General features: G+C 35.3%; 1 protein-coding gene across 6 annotated transcripts in view; it reads right to left on the reverse strand.

Annotated features, from left to right (window-relative positions):
- WDFY3 (WD repeat and FYVE domain containing 3) overlaps positions 1 to 16,293 on the reverse strand; it is a 268,490-nt gene that overhangs the window by 73,892 nt on the left and 178,305 nt on the right. For 5 of the 6 annotated variants that reach the window (XM_053922587.2, XM_053922591.2, XM_053922588.2 and 2 more), the window contains 9 exons: positions 15,592 to 15,665; positions 15,347 to 15,508; positions 13,763 to 13,857; positions 11,615 to 11,735; positions 11,191 to 11,408; positions 7,230 to 7,465; positions 5,985 to 6,119; positions 3,303 to 3,482; positions 1,725 to 1,958 (listed from right to left, as the gene is read on the reverse strand). In XM_053922587.2, the coding sequence (XP_053778562.1) occupies positions 1,725 to 1,958; positions 3,303 to 3,482; positions 5,985 to 6,119; positions 7,230 to 7,465; positions 11,191 to 11,408; positions 11,615 to 11,735; positions 13,763 to 13,857; positions 15,347 to 15,508; positions 15,592 to 15,665 (1,455 nt within the window). The remainder of the gene's footprint in view (positions 1 to 1,724; positions 1,959 to 3,302; positions 3,483 to 5,984; positions 6,120 to 7,229; positions 7,466 to 11,190; positions 11,409 to 11,614; positions 11,736 to 13,762; positions 13,858 to 15,346; positions 15,509 to 15,591; positions 15,666 to 16,293) is intronic. The other variant, XM_053922589.2, reaches the window with a different exon arrangement.

A 16,293-nucleotide genomic window follows, 5' to 3' on the forward strand; every position in this document is an offset into this window, starting at 1 on the left:
CCAACAGTCCATGGGGTCTTATGCCCATGGGAGAGCACTTCGACTCTTGGAGGAAGGGTCTTTGATATTGTTTCCGTAATGGGCTGAAGCCTTGAAAAAATAGGGTGTTAAGCTTTTTCATCCTGATTGCAATATTGCAAACTCCTCAAACTACAGAAACTTGCTTATGGTATCAGATAGGAAGACACTCCAACTCGGCCCCCTTAGTTTATCTTTCCTTCAGTGAATATACAAATACTTTGTGATCTGTTCTCACGCACTTTCCTTCTGCTGCCATGGTGGTGTTCACATGCAGCAAATCCATTTGACCCTCCATAAGATGGCTGGTGGTGACAGCAGAGGACAATGATGGATGGAAGCCGGGAGAAGACTCCCTGACACCCTTGTGTAAGTTAACACAGGCCACTTGATTGTGTAAGTCTTATATGCCAGGTGCCTGTATTAGAGCTCTTACGTGTATCACCTTATTTCATTCTCCCAACAGTCCTCAGAGACAGGTTCTATTTTTATGCCTTTTTAAAGATGGGCAAACAGTAAGGGGTGAAGGGAACTGATGTTGGCCAAGGTCACACAGCTATAATCACACATTTAATTTCTCAAAATAGTTTTTGCTGGATGATTGATACATATTTAACTTTCATAACAATCATGCAAAGAAGATGGAATATAATATCATTTCCCAGAGAATGAGTTTAGCTCAGTGAGATTAAAACACTCACATAATAAACAGGGCCAGAATTCAAACCAGGCATTTCTCACTCCAAAACCCATGCTCTTTCCGTTACACACACCACCTCTGAACTTTATTGTTATTTTAATTTTGCATAGAATGCTTCAAATACTTACCTGATGCACTAAGATGCTGGCCATTTCTTTTCTTATTTTTAAAGTTTCCAAGGGCATGTCCTACAAGACATGCTTTTAATTCTACCACAAGGATTACTGATGAAATTGACTTTTTCTGACAATATTAAACACCGTGGTCCTCATTAAAATACTTATTAATGTGAGTGGAACCTAAGTTGCATTAATGATTTCTTTTAATTGACCAAACTGAGATATTTTCCCATGAATCGGATAAAACATCTGCTGTGGTTTTAGGGTTTCAAATAAAACGTTAACTGTATCAGCCACTAGAGGGAGCACACAAAAGGCAGTTTTAGTTGCCATTCTGCTAAAAGCCAGTAGGAAGTTCCTCAAAGAGAAAAGCAATTAGTCATCTGCACTGATTGAATCTTTCATAAAATGTGTTCTTCTCAGAGCCCTGGTACACTAAAGCTGCTGGGCCAAATCCAGCCTATGCCTGTTTTTGTAGATAAAGTTTTACTGCAGTACAGCCAAGCTCATTCGTTTATGTCTGTGGCGGCTTTCTAGTGCCAATGGCATAGTTAACTAGCTATGACAGAGACTGCATAATCTGCAAAACTTATAATCGTTCTTATGTGGCTCTAACAGGAAAAGTCTGCCAAATCCTGGTGTAGGGGTAGAATGATGAAAAGTGATAAAGGGACACACCTGCAGAAATGAAAAGGAGAGAAACAAACTGATAGGGTATATATATAGCCCATTGAAATTAAAAATTTTCATAGCCCATGACATGTTCTGCCTATACAACCCAGAAGATTACAAATCTGAAAGGTATTTGGCATAAGCTTGCTTGGTTATTAATGTTCTAATTATAAAAGCAATGCAAAACAGATGTGAATGTATTTCTTTGTCTTTACCTCCAATAAAAGATCAATTAGTGGAGTCTGCTTGCTGGCAGGGGTAAGACAGAGGTTGTCTATTATTAAGACCCGCATGAAGTCAAACACAAACTTTTTCGCTGGGTGGTTGGTCAGATACGTCTTGGCACCCACATTGCAGTACTCAGACTGGCTTCTGTTCATCCCTGTGTCTGCTGCAAAGGCTTTAAACTCTTCCGCTGGAGATCCAACTTCATCATCTAGATCTGTCACCTAGTAAAATTAATTGGAAATTTATGCTAGTCTCATTCAATTTTATTTCATGTTTTCACTTCCATGTTTCCAGAAAACTAAATTGTAGCAGCGACGGTATTTTCCTTCAACGCAGCACTTCACTTTGCTTTACGCGGCCCCGTTCAAGGCAGTGACCGAGTGCTGTGTGTCAGTCAGTCACTGTGCCATGGCCACGCAGCACATCTTTCTAATATGCAACTACTTACTGCCCACTAACTGTGTATCCGTTTTACGGTGAATTTTATCTCTACTGTGGATAATTGCACTTAAAGTAAATGAAATAAAATGAGAATAACTATATTTGCATATTTAAAATATACCTGAGAAGTCAAATGTCATAAAGTTTCAGATAAAGACCTGGCATAATAGTGGTACCTAAAAAAACCCAAATAAATGAAAAAATACAAAACAATGAAACTAGTGCCAATTTTGAGCCAAAAGAAAAAGAAAAAGGGGCTAGAATACACAGTATAAGATGCTGACAAGGCAAGACATTGAGGTATCTGAAGGTCTATCTTTACCAAAAATGAGGATTTTAAAATTATAAACAAGCCATGGTGGTTAAGTCATGTGCTATACTTGTTTTTATCCTAAAAATCCCTACAGTTATAGAATAAATATTTCACCATTATACATGAAGAAAAATTAGTATGAAGAACTTTAAGTTTATTCCAGGCCGAGAGTTAAGAGATGGAAATAAGAGGAAACATCAAGAACTTTGGAACTACTATGAAGGAATAACTAGCTGTCTTTTGGGCTTGTTTAAAAGGACAAAAGAAGTATCTATATTTTATGTGATTATAGCCTAATAATTTTCTATTAAACTCAGTACAAAATATGAAAAATAAAAGTTGAAAGAAATAAGCAAAGTTGAACAAAAAGGACAAACATACTTCTTTTTATGAAGATAATCAACACTGTAACTAACTTATATAGCCTAAATCTGAAAATGCCTTATTCCTGAGATAAATCAAGTAGAGATAAATTTGGTTTGACCAGAGTTCAAACACGGAATGTTTCACAACTACATAGCTTTATCGTCACATAAAATAAGAAATGGGTTCACTGCTACTGGGAGAGGGAAGTTACTAACAAGGAACTTACATATACGGTAAATGAGAACAGGAAGTAAGAGTTCATTGTTATTTTGGGGAAAGCAGGAGAGTGTGGGGAGCTAGACACCACATAATGATGTAACAGGTGAAGTAGAAAGTTATGAAACTGTAACTCGGTCAGAAGCTTAAAAGATTGGCAGAAAAAAAAAATGTGCTAACCACTGAAGCAGACCAATTCCAGTTTGACATTTTCCTCCCCCTTTCCTACCATCTCGGAGTAAGGGCGAATGTTGAAGGGGAAGACTGTGGCTGCCAATGCACACAGGAAGTCTGGGCTCATCCACATGGAGGCCAGGTCTGGAACGTTGTGATATAAGTATCTAAAGAACTGCATCAGGGTCACAGGATATTCTCGGAGCCAAGATCCCTCTTCTTCTGATTGCCAAGGCTGTCACAGGGACAAGAAAAAAAATAGTATGTTAGAAAAACGGACACTGCTAGAAATTACTTTTAAAAAATGCACTACTCACTACTCTTCTAAAACTACATATACTCATAGTTCGTAACTCTTTCATAAAACACACACAAGAACAAAACTTGAAATAAGCTAAAAAAACCAAACAATACCCCTAAAAACGACAGGATGTTTGTCTCTTCATTGGAGTGCTCACAGCTCAGTAATGAATCAGTGGTTTAGATTATTCACCACTTATCAACATGAGCATAGCTGGTGACAATAGTGGCTGAATTTTCAACAGAGCTGCTCCACTCTCCATCATGTCAGAGTTGGGAGTAAGATACAAGATGGGGAAGTTAAGTTGCTTCACCTTTCTGAGTCTCTCGCTGTCGTAAGTAAAATGACAATTACAATGCCTTTAACAACTATACAATTGTGATACTGTAATTTATAGTAAGAAATATATATTAGGTCTTCATCCATTCCTGGCACAGAGCTTCTAAAACTCTTGGAATGTCCAAAATGATAAGAGGTGTAAAAGTGTCTTCCGTTAATCATAATAAGGCCCTTTCAACCACAGCTGAGCTTATGTTAATGAGGTGCCTTTTGGAAAGGCTTTAAGGATGGGGGCTGCAAAGGGAACCAACCACACGATGAAAAGGTGGAATTTTCAGTCCTGAAGCCCCCTACCTCTCAACTACCAGGGAGGCTGCAGACTGAGCTCAATCACCAGTGCCAATGACTTAATCAATCGTGCTATGTAATGAAGCCTCCCTGAAAACTCAAAGGATGGGGTTCCAATAGCTGCTGGGCTGGTGAACACACAGAAGTCCTGGGGGAGTGGCAGGGCAGATGTAGAATAAAAGGTCTATGTCCCTTCCCACATATCTTGCTCTATGCATTTCTCCCACCTGGATGTTCCTGAGTCACATCCTCTTATAATAAACTGGTAATCTAGTTAAGTACAACATTTTTCCAAATCACGAAAACCTCCCACTTATAGCTGTAGGTCAGAAGCACAGGTAACAACGTGGACTGGTGATTGGTGTCTGAAGTTGTAGGGGCCGTCTTGTGGGAACGACTCCTTAACCTGGGGAGCCTAATGCTAAGACAACGTCAGAATTGAATTAAATTGTGGGACAGCCACCTAGTGTGACAAAAGCTCCCACATACTTGGTGACTAGAGTTAGAGTACAGGAGACATATAGACGTGTGTTTTTTCTTAAGAGCAATATAATAACAATAGCAATCATGAAAAAAATAAGTAACAAAAACATAATATACCTGAACAATGCCTATCCTTTGATACTTCCCCAAAGACTGGCTTTTATTAAACTTAGAAGTTTATATTTGTTTATGAAGAGGAACCAAAACAAAAATCCCAAAGCATTCTATATTAATACATGTGATAGTAATGTTCTTTTCTAAAGTGACATAAGAATAGTTTTGACTAAAATTAGACCTGTCATGTACTTGTAATCCAAAGATTCTAGTTAATAATTCTTCTTACAATGTGATCGTAAATTGTGTACACAAATTAAATTACTATTCACAGTATTCCTGTTAAGACAGACAGAAATATACATTTTGTCATTTACTCTTTAAATTCTTCATATCTAAGATAAAAATTAGAATAGGAAAAACAAATACAAACTTGTACTTATTTTTAACCTCTCAATAAAAGTAATTTTAAAATTTCAAATAACATTATCATAATGACATATTATAATATATATTTACTATATTCAATACATATATACTTTGTAATATATATTTTAACACTAACAATATCAATGAACACCTATGAAATACTTACTATATACCAGCCACTCTTATAAGTGCTTTGTGTATATACTGTCTGTTTGCTGTATATAATGTGCACTTTTTGCTCAAGTTTTTGAGGTAAAAATAAGGATGCACATTATACATGGGTAGTACTAATTCTGTATCTATGTGAATGATTTTAATTCCTTTATTTATGCTTGTGCATTAAAAGTATAACTCTAGAAAGCAGTAACAATATCTGTACGCAAAATAATATCCTGAAATACAATAATCAGTTTTGTTTCTAAATATAAATAAATAATTGAATTAAAAAATTGAAATAAAATATTTTTTCCCTGAAAGTTTGGGCTAAAAACGTGGGTGCACATTATACACAGCAAAATACAGGTAAATCATTATATCCTCATAACAACCCTAATAGATATATTCTATTATCATCAGCAATTTATACATGAGGAAAGTAGGTACATAGAGATCAGTGTGTCTTAAGTGTCAAAGACAGGATGTGAACTCAGGCAGAGTTCCAGCCTCAATGGTCTTAACAATTACATAGCTTATCCTTACATTAGAGATAACAAAACAGAAAGGCTGAGATTCCAGAGACCATACTGTAAATACATAGTTATATTTCCAAAAGATCCCTCCATTTTTTAAAAATATCACAAACAAGGGAACTATCAACGGGTGTTAGTATCTCAGTAAACTTACTGAATTCAACATGCTGCGGAGCATTCCCAGCAATAAAAAAGCAGCTTCAGTGCACACATTGTGAATAGAGGAGACCACAGTTCCACTGGAGGCAGGAACTCCGAAGATAAATGTCCAAATGGAATCTAAATCAAACTGCAGAAGTGGAAGTGAAGATTAGCCACTAACAATTTTTTCAGTACATACCCTCAGAAATTCTAGCATTCTGTAATTTCTTTGAAACTAGTTACTTTTTTCAAAGTGAGCAATGATGAAGAAATAGAGACCTTGCCCTCCTCCTTCCTATTTAAAACTCATTTTTACACTTATAAAAGAAAAGTGAATTTATATATCTTCCTATCTTAGGTCCCTATGTTAAAAACATTGTTTTCTACTTTTTTCTCCGAAGGAAACAAACAAACAAAAAGAACACGTGCTAATTAGCCAGGAGATTTAATTCACTTTTGGATTCTATACAGATAAGATTTGACAAAATAAAAATCAGTTTGAGGAGATTTATTCATAGCAGTTTTATGTAACACTTTATGACTATGGTGTCATGCTTATTTTGAAGAATTATGTAATCAACCAAACTCTGCTAAGCATAAATCTTTATCTTGATTTAATGTAAGGGTACAGACTCGGTGGTTTCACTTAAAAGGTTCTGTCAATTACTGCAGCTGATCTGAACTGCGTGTGGCACTACGACGCAGGGACAGCTGAGGTTGAAACTAAACTCCGAAGTCTTGGCAGAGCTACACACAGAGTCCGTATGTAGATAGATATCCACACGTCTTTGATTAGAAGTCAAGCAAAGCCTTACTGTTTGCCTACTGTGGATGTTTTTACCATTAAGAAATCAAAAATAGTTTTCTAGTCAGACTTGCACTAAGAACCCTGTCATGCCTACCCAACTGATTTTATGGTATGCATATCACTCTCTTCTTTAATTCTACAGAGATGAAATTATATTTCTAAATAAAATCATATAACTCAAAAGAATTCTGTAGATCATTGTTAAAATATCATCTAAAGTCTTCAGGCATATATAATCACATAACCATAATGAAAAAAAAAAAAAGACCAAAGAGAGATGAAGGATTTCTTTTTTGAACAATTTTCATTGGTACTTGCATATTTTTTGGCCCCCAAGCCCTAAATGTGAAAATAATATGGAATCAGTGGTGTTACTGTGACTAACCCATTGCCCTGTGGTGATTTGGAGGCATACATAATTATGCTTATACCTTACTAGGTAATTCCTACCTGGCAACCCTGCTTACATCGGCTGCTGATGACAGGCACACTGACCTGCAGGTTCTCAGGCAGCTCACTAACTGGCTGCTGCAGAAACAATGCCATGAGCAGAAAATAGAGGGCAGGGACATTAGTGTGTTTAGGAAGAAATGACTGCAGAACTGGAAAACCAGGAAAATGACAAGCATCCCGGTTAATCTCCCTAACCGTCGATCTCCCACCAGCACTCCTGCCCACATTGAATCCTAAGAGAAGAGGAAATATAACAATAAGTACAAAATTAATAATTGATTACTATGCTGCATTAACAAAGACAGGAGTAATTCAGTATGCGTGACACTTCCACCAGAACATTCATATTAATATAAGCAATTAGCTGTTTAATTGTTGAATTAATTTTTCAGTCAAGTTTTACTTCACTCTCTTTGACTTCAGCAAGCCTGCCTTTTAGGATCCAGGTCTTGAAACATTGCCGAGATAATCAGATACAAGAAGTAATACAAACTCTGCTCATTAAAAGAATGACTTCAAGAGACCTCTAACATTTTCATAAGAAGAAAGTAAAATTTAAAATATAGCCAAAAATTTAGGATGCTACAAAAATTTAACTTAAAAATATAATTGCTGCACTGCCTGGTGTGGCTCAGTGGACTGAGTGCCAGCCTGCAAACCCAAAGGTCGCGGGTTCATTCCCCATTAGGAAACATGCCTGGGTCGCGGACCAGGTCCCTAGTTGAGGGCGTGTGAGAGGCAACTGATTGATGTTTCTTTCCCTCACACATAAATGTTTCTCTCACTCTTTTTCTCCCTCCCTTCCCCCCTCTCTCTATATATACAATTGCTCTAATTTAGTTAATATTTTGTTTGTCATGAAAATCATGATACACTACTTAACCTTAAATTATCTACAACTTTAGAGACAAGACTAAGCAAAATAATCTTTCCTTACAACATGATCTGTAATTCTGCAGGAAAGTTGCCCAGCAGCAGGGCAGCAAATCTGAGCCTGCTTATGACTGTGGCTATTTGAACATCCAGAGTCCCTTCTAGAAATACAGTTCTGCCAGGAGACAGTCATTGCTTGTTAATGTAGCTCACTGCATCAGCCTTCAGGATACAACTCAAACACTTACTTCTTTTGCTTCACCAAACCCAGAACAGTGCTCAGCACAGAATGAATGCTGGTCAGAGTTTCAATGGAAAACTTTTGTGAACAGCAACCAAGAGATGAAGGACTGATTTTACTCTGAACCAATTTCATTTAAATGAATTTCCAACCTTGTTTTTCTGGGATTAAGCAAGCACATACCTGCTACTATTTATAGTAAAAAAGAAATCTGTGTCTAGGTGGTTTTTTAAATATTTCATCCTAATTGACTGCTCCGTATGATATGAATTAATCTTCTGAAGTATGCTTTTCTAATTAACAAAAAATTGTACAGCAATTTACCAACCTCTTTAATACATCTCATCTCATTGCTCAAACACAATGAACATGTGAGTCAGAAATGGCTATTAACCTTTTCATAACAGAAAGTATGAGACATGCTCAAAGTCACAAAGTTACCGCGTGGTGGCACTAGGAGTGGGAGCCCCATGTCTCCATTTTAGAGCCTGTATAGTTATGTTGTCTTTCTCGGCTTTCGTAATAACCTTGCCACATTTCTGAAAGACTGGTTGCATTAGGAACCTGGGTGAATTTTGTTTATAGTGAATTTTAAATGAAATTATGAGTATAAAATCTTTAGCTTTAAGAAAAAGACATAAAGTGAAATTTTATATATTTAATAGGAAAAAAATTTTGATTAAACTACAGCTCCTAAATGAAAAGCAATACTAGGGATCATTTTCCTTTCTACATTCTCACACCCTCCTTTTCCTTATAATCAACCTTAAGGAAAACTTAACATGTTATTAACAATTAAGCATTAATTTAGACTCAAATTATAGCTACATAGGTATTTTCATAATGAAAAACTTGATATAAATGTGAGTAAAATATTCAAAACCATTAAATTGCTCATCAAAGGGAAAGAGAATCAAATGAGATTTTATATATGTATCTGTATGCACACACATATGTATGTAACAGATAAGATATTCAGGAAAAATTAAAAATTAAGTTGAATCAAATTTAAATATTACCTAGATTTCTCTTTTAGAACCAAAGCAGCCTATGCCATGTGTAAGTAGTTATCAGTGAAGGACATGTAAATTCTAAAGCATACAGTCAGGTAGGTCAGATATGCTATAACCACCTGTTTCTCACATTACCAAAGTCATACAGGACAGAAAAAAGGACAGGACGAACAGTCAAGAGAAGGACACTATTACCGTTTCACTCAGGAACCTTGTGCAATTAACAGTTTCATTTTCTTAGAGAAATTAATCCTTAATTTATACTTATTAGGTTTATTTCCTATAAAATGTACCTTATTTACCTTAAAATATGTGTCTGTCTCCAGAATGAGGAAGGGCAAATGAGATGGTAGTAAAGGATTTTGCAAACCACAATGTGCTACACAGATCTTAGGTGTCATTACTACTGGAGTTTTTGGCCTTCAATGAGAAGCAGGGCTGAAGACTAGCATTTAAAACTCCCATTCAATTGTGCCTTTCATTATTTATTCCCTTAGTAGCTATTAGTAAGGCAAATAAACTACATTTTTTGCTATCAAACCGTTTCTAATAATACATTTGTCGGCTATATCATTTCCCTGGAGTCAGTTCAAAATAGTTATTTTTTTAGATCAAAAAAGTATCTAATGATAATAATGTAAAATTCATATTGTAAAGCAAAAGCTTTCTCAAGAAATTTTACAGTGAATTTCTTTCTTCAGCACACACAAAATTTCTTCAGACATTTTCCACATGTAAAATAACATAAAAACAACCCTATATAAAGCTGCCTTCCTGTCATTTGCTTTAATATTTGAGAAATTAGTACAGGCAGGGCCTACCTATTGATACTTTACATTTTTTAACAGATAAATTACATACTAAACTCTGATCTCCAGAGTGTGCACGTGGCTTGCCATGTTTGTACACACTGAGTTGTAACCCTTTCTTTTTCTTAAATAAATCCTATTGGGTGACAATCAATCAATCAATCAACAAACAAATTAATTAATTCTGGTCCCCGATTTCCCCACTTGACAAGATAAATAGATATTCTTGATGCTTGTTGCAGAATACAATTACATTGTTTTAGAATAGAATGTTATCAAGATGTATATTTTTTAAAACTTTAAAAATTGAACGATAATTTTCAATAAAAACACTACCTTAAAACTATATTTTCCAAAGTAAGATCATTAATACCAACAGAAATAAAACAGTTCACATTAACCTAGCATAGCAAACCATAACTTTCTAATATTACTTAAATGTTGAAAACAGCATACAACTGGTGAACAAAGAATGAGAAGCTTTGGCTGAAACTCTGAGCTTAAATCCTTGAGTGGCAATATAACATAACTGTTAAAAACAGGGGCTTTGGCTCTGAATGACCTGGATTCAAATTATGACTCTTCCTAGTTGACACATATCTTCACCCCTATGCCTTGGCTTTCTCATCCATAAAATGGATATGACAGCATTTATACCTCATAGGGTTAGTGAAAATGAAGGTTTTAGTAACTGGAACAGAATAAGCACTCAAAATATTATTATTATTATTGATTCAGTCCTGATAATTTGCTAGTTATTTACTTACAGATCATAAAGGGAACTATGCAACAAGCTGATCATAAGGAAATCCCTTGAGTTTTCACATCTCAATACTGTCTCTGACTTCAGTTTAATTTGCAATTAAAAAAAGCTAAGTTTGAAACCTTTTAAGCTTTTAATTGTCATTAATTAAAATTCAGACTCTTAAACTGAAGAGTATAAGCTTACATAAGATTTAAAAACAAAACAAAACAAAACACAATAGTTTATTTTAAAGCAGTTAACTTCAAAAGTCTCATACCTAATACAGTTCCGATCTTATTAGTCAAGACAGAATCCGTCTGTTCCAGCCACCCTCCACCACTGAGTCCTTCTTTAAACTTGATGAGAATAGACTGATTACTCAGTAGGACAACAAGAATTCTCATGGCTGCTGTGACTGTACTGGAATGCAAGTGTTCTTCCATAAACATCATAATCCAGTCAAAACCCAGTGTCTTGACCAGTTCTTCACAAGCTCTGTTCAAAGACAGATGGATTAGAGAGAAAAACACATTAATTCTAATGATTAGGATTTCAAGTTATAAAGAAAAATAAGACCAGGTTTTATTCTTGAGATACTATAAATTTCAGGTTTTAAAAAATATAAAAGTCAGTGGAAATTCTTTCTTTTGTAACTAGTAATAGCAATCGGTACCATCAATTTCTAAAAAGATTTTACTTACTGCAAATTAATGCTCGTCTTTTCTTTAGATGTGTAAACTAGTTTTAGCAAGATATCGAGAAGTCTGTTCCTCAAAAGTATAAGATTAGCAGATACAAGACCTCCAAACTCTTCTTCAGTTCCTACAATAAAAATGAATACATTAAATTGTCCTAGCAGATAAATCAGGATAAAATATCCAACACTGTTGGATAGAAAATCTCACTGAAATGTGTATCTTTTAGAAAACAGTTTCTCTAGAAGTACTTTCCACTAAAGTGGACAAAAAAAGAAAAGGGTCTGTTAAATCAGTTCATTTTCAAATCCTGAAAATTATTTATTTACATTTGATGTAATCTAAACATGTGATAATAAAGGCTGTGAGCTCTTTTTTACATTAATATTTCCCTCCCTTACCAACAGGGGGAAGTAATCAAATAAGGATCCCATGAATAAAAATAACAATCAAAATCCTTAATTTCCAGTTTCTTTTTGATGGACCTAACTAGTTAAATTAACCCAATTTAAAAACAAAAGAGGAAGCGTACACTATTTAATAAACATAGTATGTAAAGGAAAGTTAGAATTAAATAGCATAGAAAAGAGGCAAAGGCCCCCATCTGCACAAGAGAAACTGGAAAAGAAACGTCAGAAAATAGAAAGCTTATGATTCTCAATAGATAACGCGGGGCACACGTAAGACTGGGCATCAGTGGTCCAATGTTCTGGGTGCAGCTTCTGCCACCAGTGAGCTATGAGTTAATTAAGTCACAAGTCACATGATTTGCTTCAGTCCAGTGTTGCAGCTCAGGCTAAACTTTAAGTACTATGGGTATATGCTTTTACTAGTTTAGGTAAGGGACTATTTGTCCCCTGAAACATTGTTCCTTTAAACATTAACTTAGTGCTTAATCACTGGGAAGGGTACTTCAGGCTTACCAAGGGGAACTCAAGATTTTTGCTCCCTTTCTTAGAGGCACAGGTCTGGTAACTCACAAATTACCAGTGCATCTCACTGAAAGCATACCATACAACTGAAATTGATATAAGAGTTATTTCCTTTCACTAAAATGACAAGCCACACAGAAATTAAAAATTCTCCTTAATTTTTATATCTAGTTTTCTCACTGTCAGTTATGCTTCCCCTAATTTTCTCTGTTGAGACAGTGATACTGCAGATGCTGAGAGCATTTTCTCCTCCACACTCTAGGTGGATGTTGTAAGGATTTGAAGGAAATAATTTATGTGATATGATTTTAGAATAATTTAACAGGATAATAATGTAATAATGCTGGACCAATATAAGATATTATAAATTTGATTACAGGTCCATCTAAAAGCTTCCTCCAATACTTTCCAAGCAAATCTCCTGTCCTAGAATATATAAGAGGAAAAAATATTGAAACAGAGGTGAAAAATACACACCAAATGAGAAAAGTTAAAAAAAAGTGGCTGTCATGGGCCCAGAATCTCACAACTTATGAAATTATTTTTATTTTATATTTACACAAAATGTTTCTGGTGAACAGTTCTTTTCTTAAGTGATTACTAAATATTTAACAGGAAAATGAAAATAATAATAATACAGATATAATTCACATTAGCAAGTATCTGTGTTTCTTAAGAGATATACATAAATTTTTTAAAAATCAAACAATGTTGCCCTGACCAGTGTGGCTCAGTTGGGTGGACACTGTCCTACCAAATGGCACTGGTTCGATTTCCAGTCAGAAGACATGCTTGGGTTGTGGGTTTGGTCACTGGATGGGGCATATAAGAGAGGCAACTGATTGATGTTTCTCTCCCTCTCTCCCCCCTCCCTTTCTTTCTCTCTAAAAATAAATAAATAAAATCTTTTTTAAAAAATCAAATAATGTTAAAATATCACCCTGGAAGAGTTTGCTGTTTAAAGGAACAATGCTATAAGTCCTCTAAAAATGGGAAAGATTTTATTTTTAAAGTAAAAGTCACATCCTATTAAATTCTGTGGGTAATTCTGAACTTCTGCATGTTGTATGGGCTTGATTTAAGGCAAATACATCTGTAAAAGACTAAATACAGTAATGTTAGGTAGGAGACAAGTGGTACAATAGCATCACACCTTATGCAGGCCTAACCTGTGCCAGAAGAGGGCACAGCAATTAGTTGTCAAGTTCCAGAATCCACTCACCAGTGTCAAGCTTCTCTTCATTGTTTATTTCCATAACTACAAATTTCTCACAAACTGCAAAGGTTGGTAAAGTAGAAGAAATAAACTGGCCAAACCTTTAAGTACAAGGAAAAAGGTTATAAATTTTATTTTTTCTCTCCCCTAAAGAAACAACAAAACACACACACACGCACACACACACACAAAGCCCTGAAACAAAGAAATGAGAAACAAAATAGTACTTCTTTATTTAAGTAATCTACAGACCTGCAGGTGATTACGTTTGGTTTACTTCCCCTAGGACCTTCATAGCGAACATTACATAGGGTGAGGAGGAAGTAGGTTTACAGTTGTGAGTACGTGAAACACAAAGTTTATTCTTATATTATTGCTTATTATTGTATTATTTTCCATACAAATGACCGCAAAGCTGTTCCTGCCCCACCCTTTATAAGTTAAAATGCTTTAAAACGTACAGAATTGAGTCCTTTACTGCACTAAGCCAAATGATTTCATGACTCAACACAGCATGATCCAAATTAAAATGTCCTAATATCTATATGCATCCACTGTAGTAGTTAAAAATTCAGGTTTTGGAAACATTAGTTAAGGTTAAAATCCTGGCTCTTACCAGTTCTTAATCGTGTTACTTTGGCAACCTTAACCTTTCTGGGCCTCAGTTTCTTAATTTGTAAAGTAAAGAAAAATAAAGCTTAATAGGTTTCAGTGATAATTTTAGCAAAGAGGTCATTATAGTACCAAGGTAAGATTGAAATAAATATTGTTAATAATAGCAACAATCTCAAAAATAATTTTTAAACTTCAGTTTTAAATCTGTCATTAAGTTTTAAAAATGCTTTCAAGGTAAGTGAATATAAACACGAGTGAGTTATATGTTACACAAATTAGAGATTAATTTACTGGGAATACTCTAGTAAGTAGGCCTGATTTCACCGGTGCCTGCAAGATTACATGAAGTGTGCCGGCCAAGACCAGTTTAAGCAATTCTCTACTTGGAAAGTACTTTGGCTAGGTAGTTTTTTCCTCCCATTTTCATTTAAGATGGGAATTCTCATATAAATGTTAGAACATTTTCTACAGCCTTAAATAGGCCGTAAGCTATATTCACATTAGCAGCAAAATAATATTTATATCATATAATACTTACATCATTTCGTGAACATACGAAAAAAAAACCCTATCATCTGTTTTGGATAATAGTGAATAAATGTAAATGAGAAGGCACATGCTCATTATGGGAGTGTGTGTGTTTGTCCACAGAGGAGTTAACAGGGCTTGGGGAAGAGGGACAGAGAATCCCTACACCGAACACTGTTATGTCCAGGAAAATCAACCCATTAGACTCTTTCCTACATCTTTTCTCAGCAAGATTATATTATTAACTAGTGGCAACAATTGGCTTTGCGATACAAAGGCAAGATACTGAGAGATGCATGTGTTCTATACCTTACAAAGATCTTGAATAATATTAATATTACAGGTATTATATATGTACACATAAGAACCCATTACAATCACCTCATTCATTTTAAGCTCACTGATATTTTCAGTTAATAAACAGACAAATACAGAAGTTTTCCCTACCTGAGCAGATCATTGCTGCTGGGAAAACCTTGCAGTAAGAAGCTTAGAACATTACTAATAGCAGCAATGGTAGGCTGGGATAAAGACATATCTCGAAGAGTCAGTAGCAGCTTTGGGATTAGCTGGAATTCCCTCATTAATTTGGCATTCTTTGAAGCCTCACTGGAAGAGAAAGAAGACTTCATACACTATACTTTCCTCTCTCCTATAGGTAAACAACTGACTACACAGGTATTAACTAATACCTGGATTCCGTGAGTAGTTCAATGAAGTGTTCAAATAAAGAAAGATGAAGTTCATATGGTGCATGGAGCCAGACCTATAAATAAAAATAAACAGTAGTATACTTCAGGTTAAAAAAGCACACCAAATGCCAAGTCAACAAACACTGCAATACAAATGCAGCACATAAAAATTATTTCATTCATTAACTGAATTAACCACTTTTATTATACTTTTTTATTTGGTGAAGTCCTTTAAAACTGCTGTGTAGCCCTGACCAGGGTGGCTCAGTTGGTTGGGCGTCGTTCCCCAAAACAAACTGTCGCTGGTTTGATTCCTGGTCAGGGCACATGTCTGGGTTGTGGGTCTGGTCCCTGGTTGGGGTGCATATGAGAAGGAATTGATTGATGCTTCTCCCATCAATGTTTCTCTCCTTCTCTCCCTCTCTTCCCTTTCTTTTAGAATAAATAAAATCGTTTAAAGAACCTGCTTGTATATATGACTTCTGCTTCTGTTTATAAATAAAGAATTCCTATGGAAATCAGCCTACTAGAGTAATCATCTGAAAAGGCAAGGTCTATAGAAAGTTTCTCTGGAATCAATGACTGGATATTATTTTCTCAATACTGAACACAAAGACTGAATGACTGGAATCTTGTGTGGGGTCCAAAACTGAAATTAACCAATGCAAACACAGTGTACCAAAGAATTCCTGGAACCCACAC

The sequence above is a fragment of the Desmodus rotundus genome, chromosome 4 (assembly GCF_022682495.2).
Source record: "Desmodus rotundus isolate HL8 chromosome 4, HLdesRot8A.1, whole genome shotgun sequence".
Taxonomy (NCBI): domain Eukaryota; kingdom Metazoa; phylum Chordata; class Mammalia; order Chiroptera; family Phyllostomidae; genus Desmodus; species Desmodus rotundus.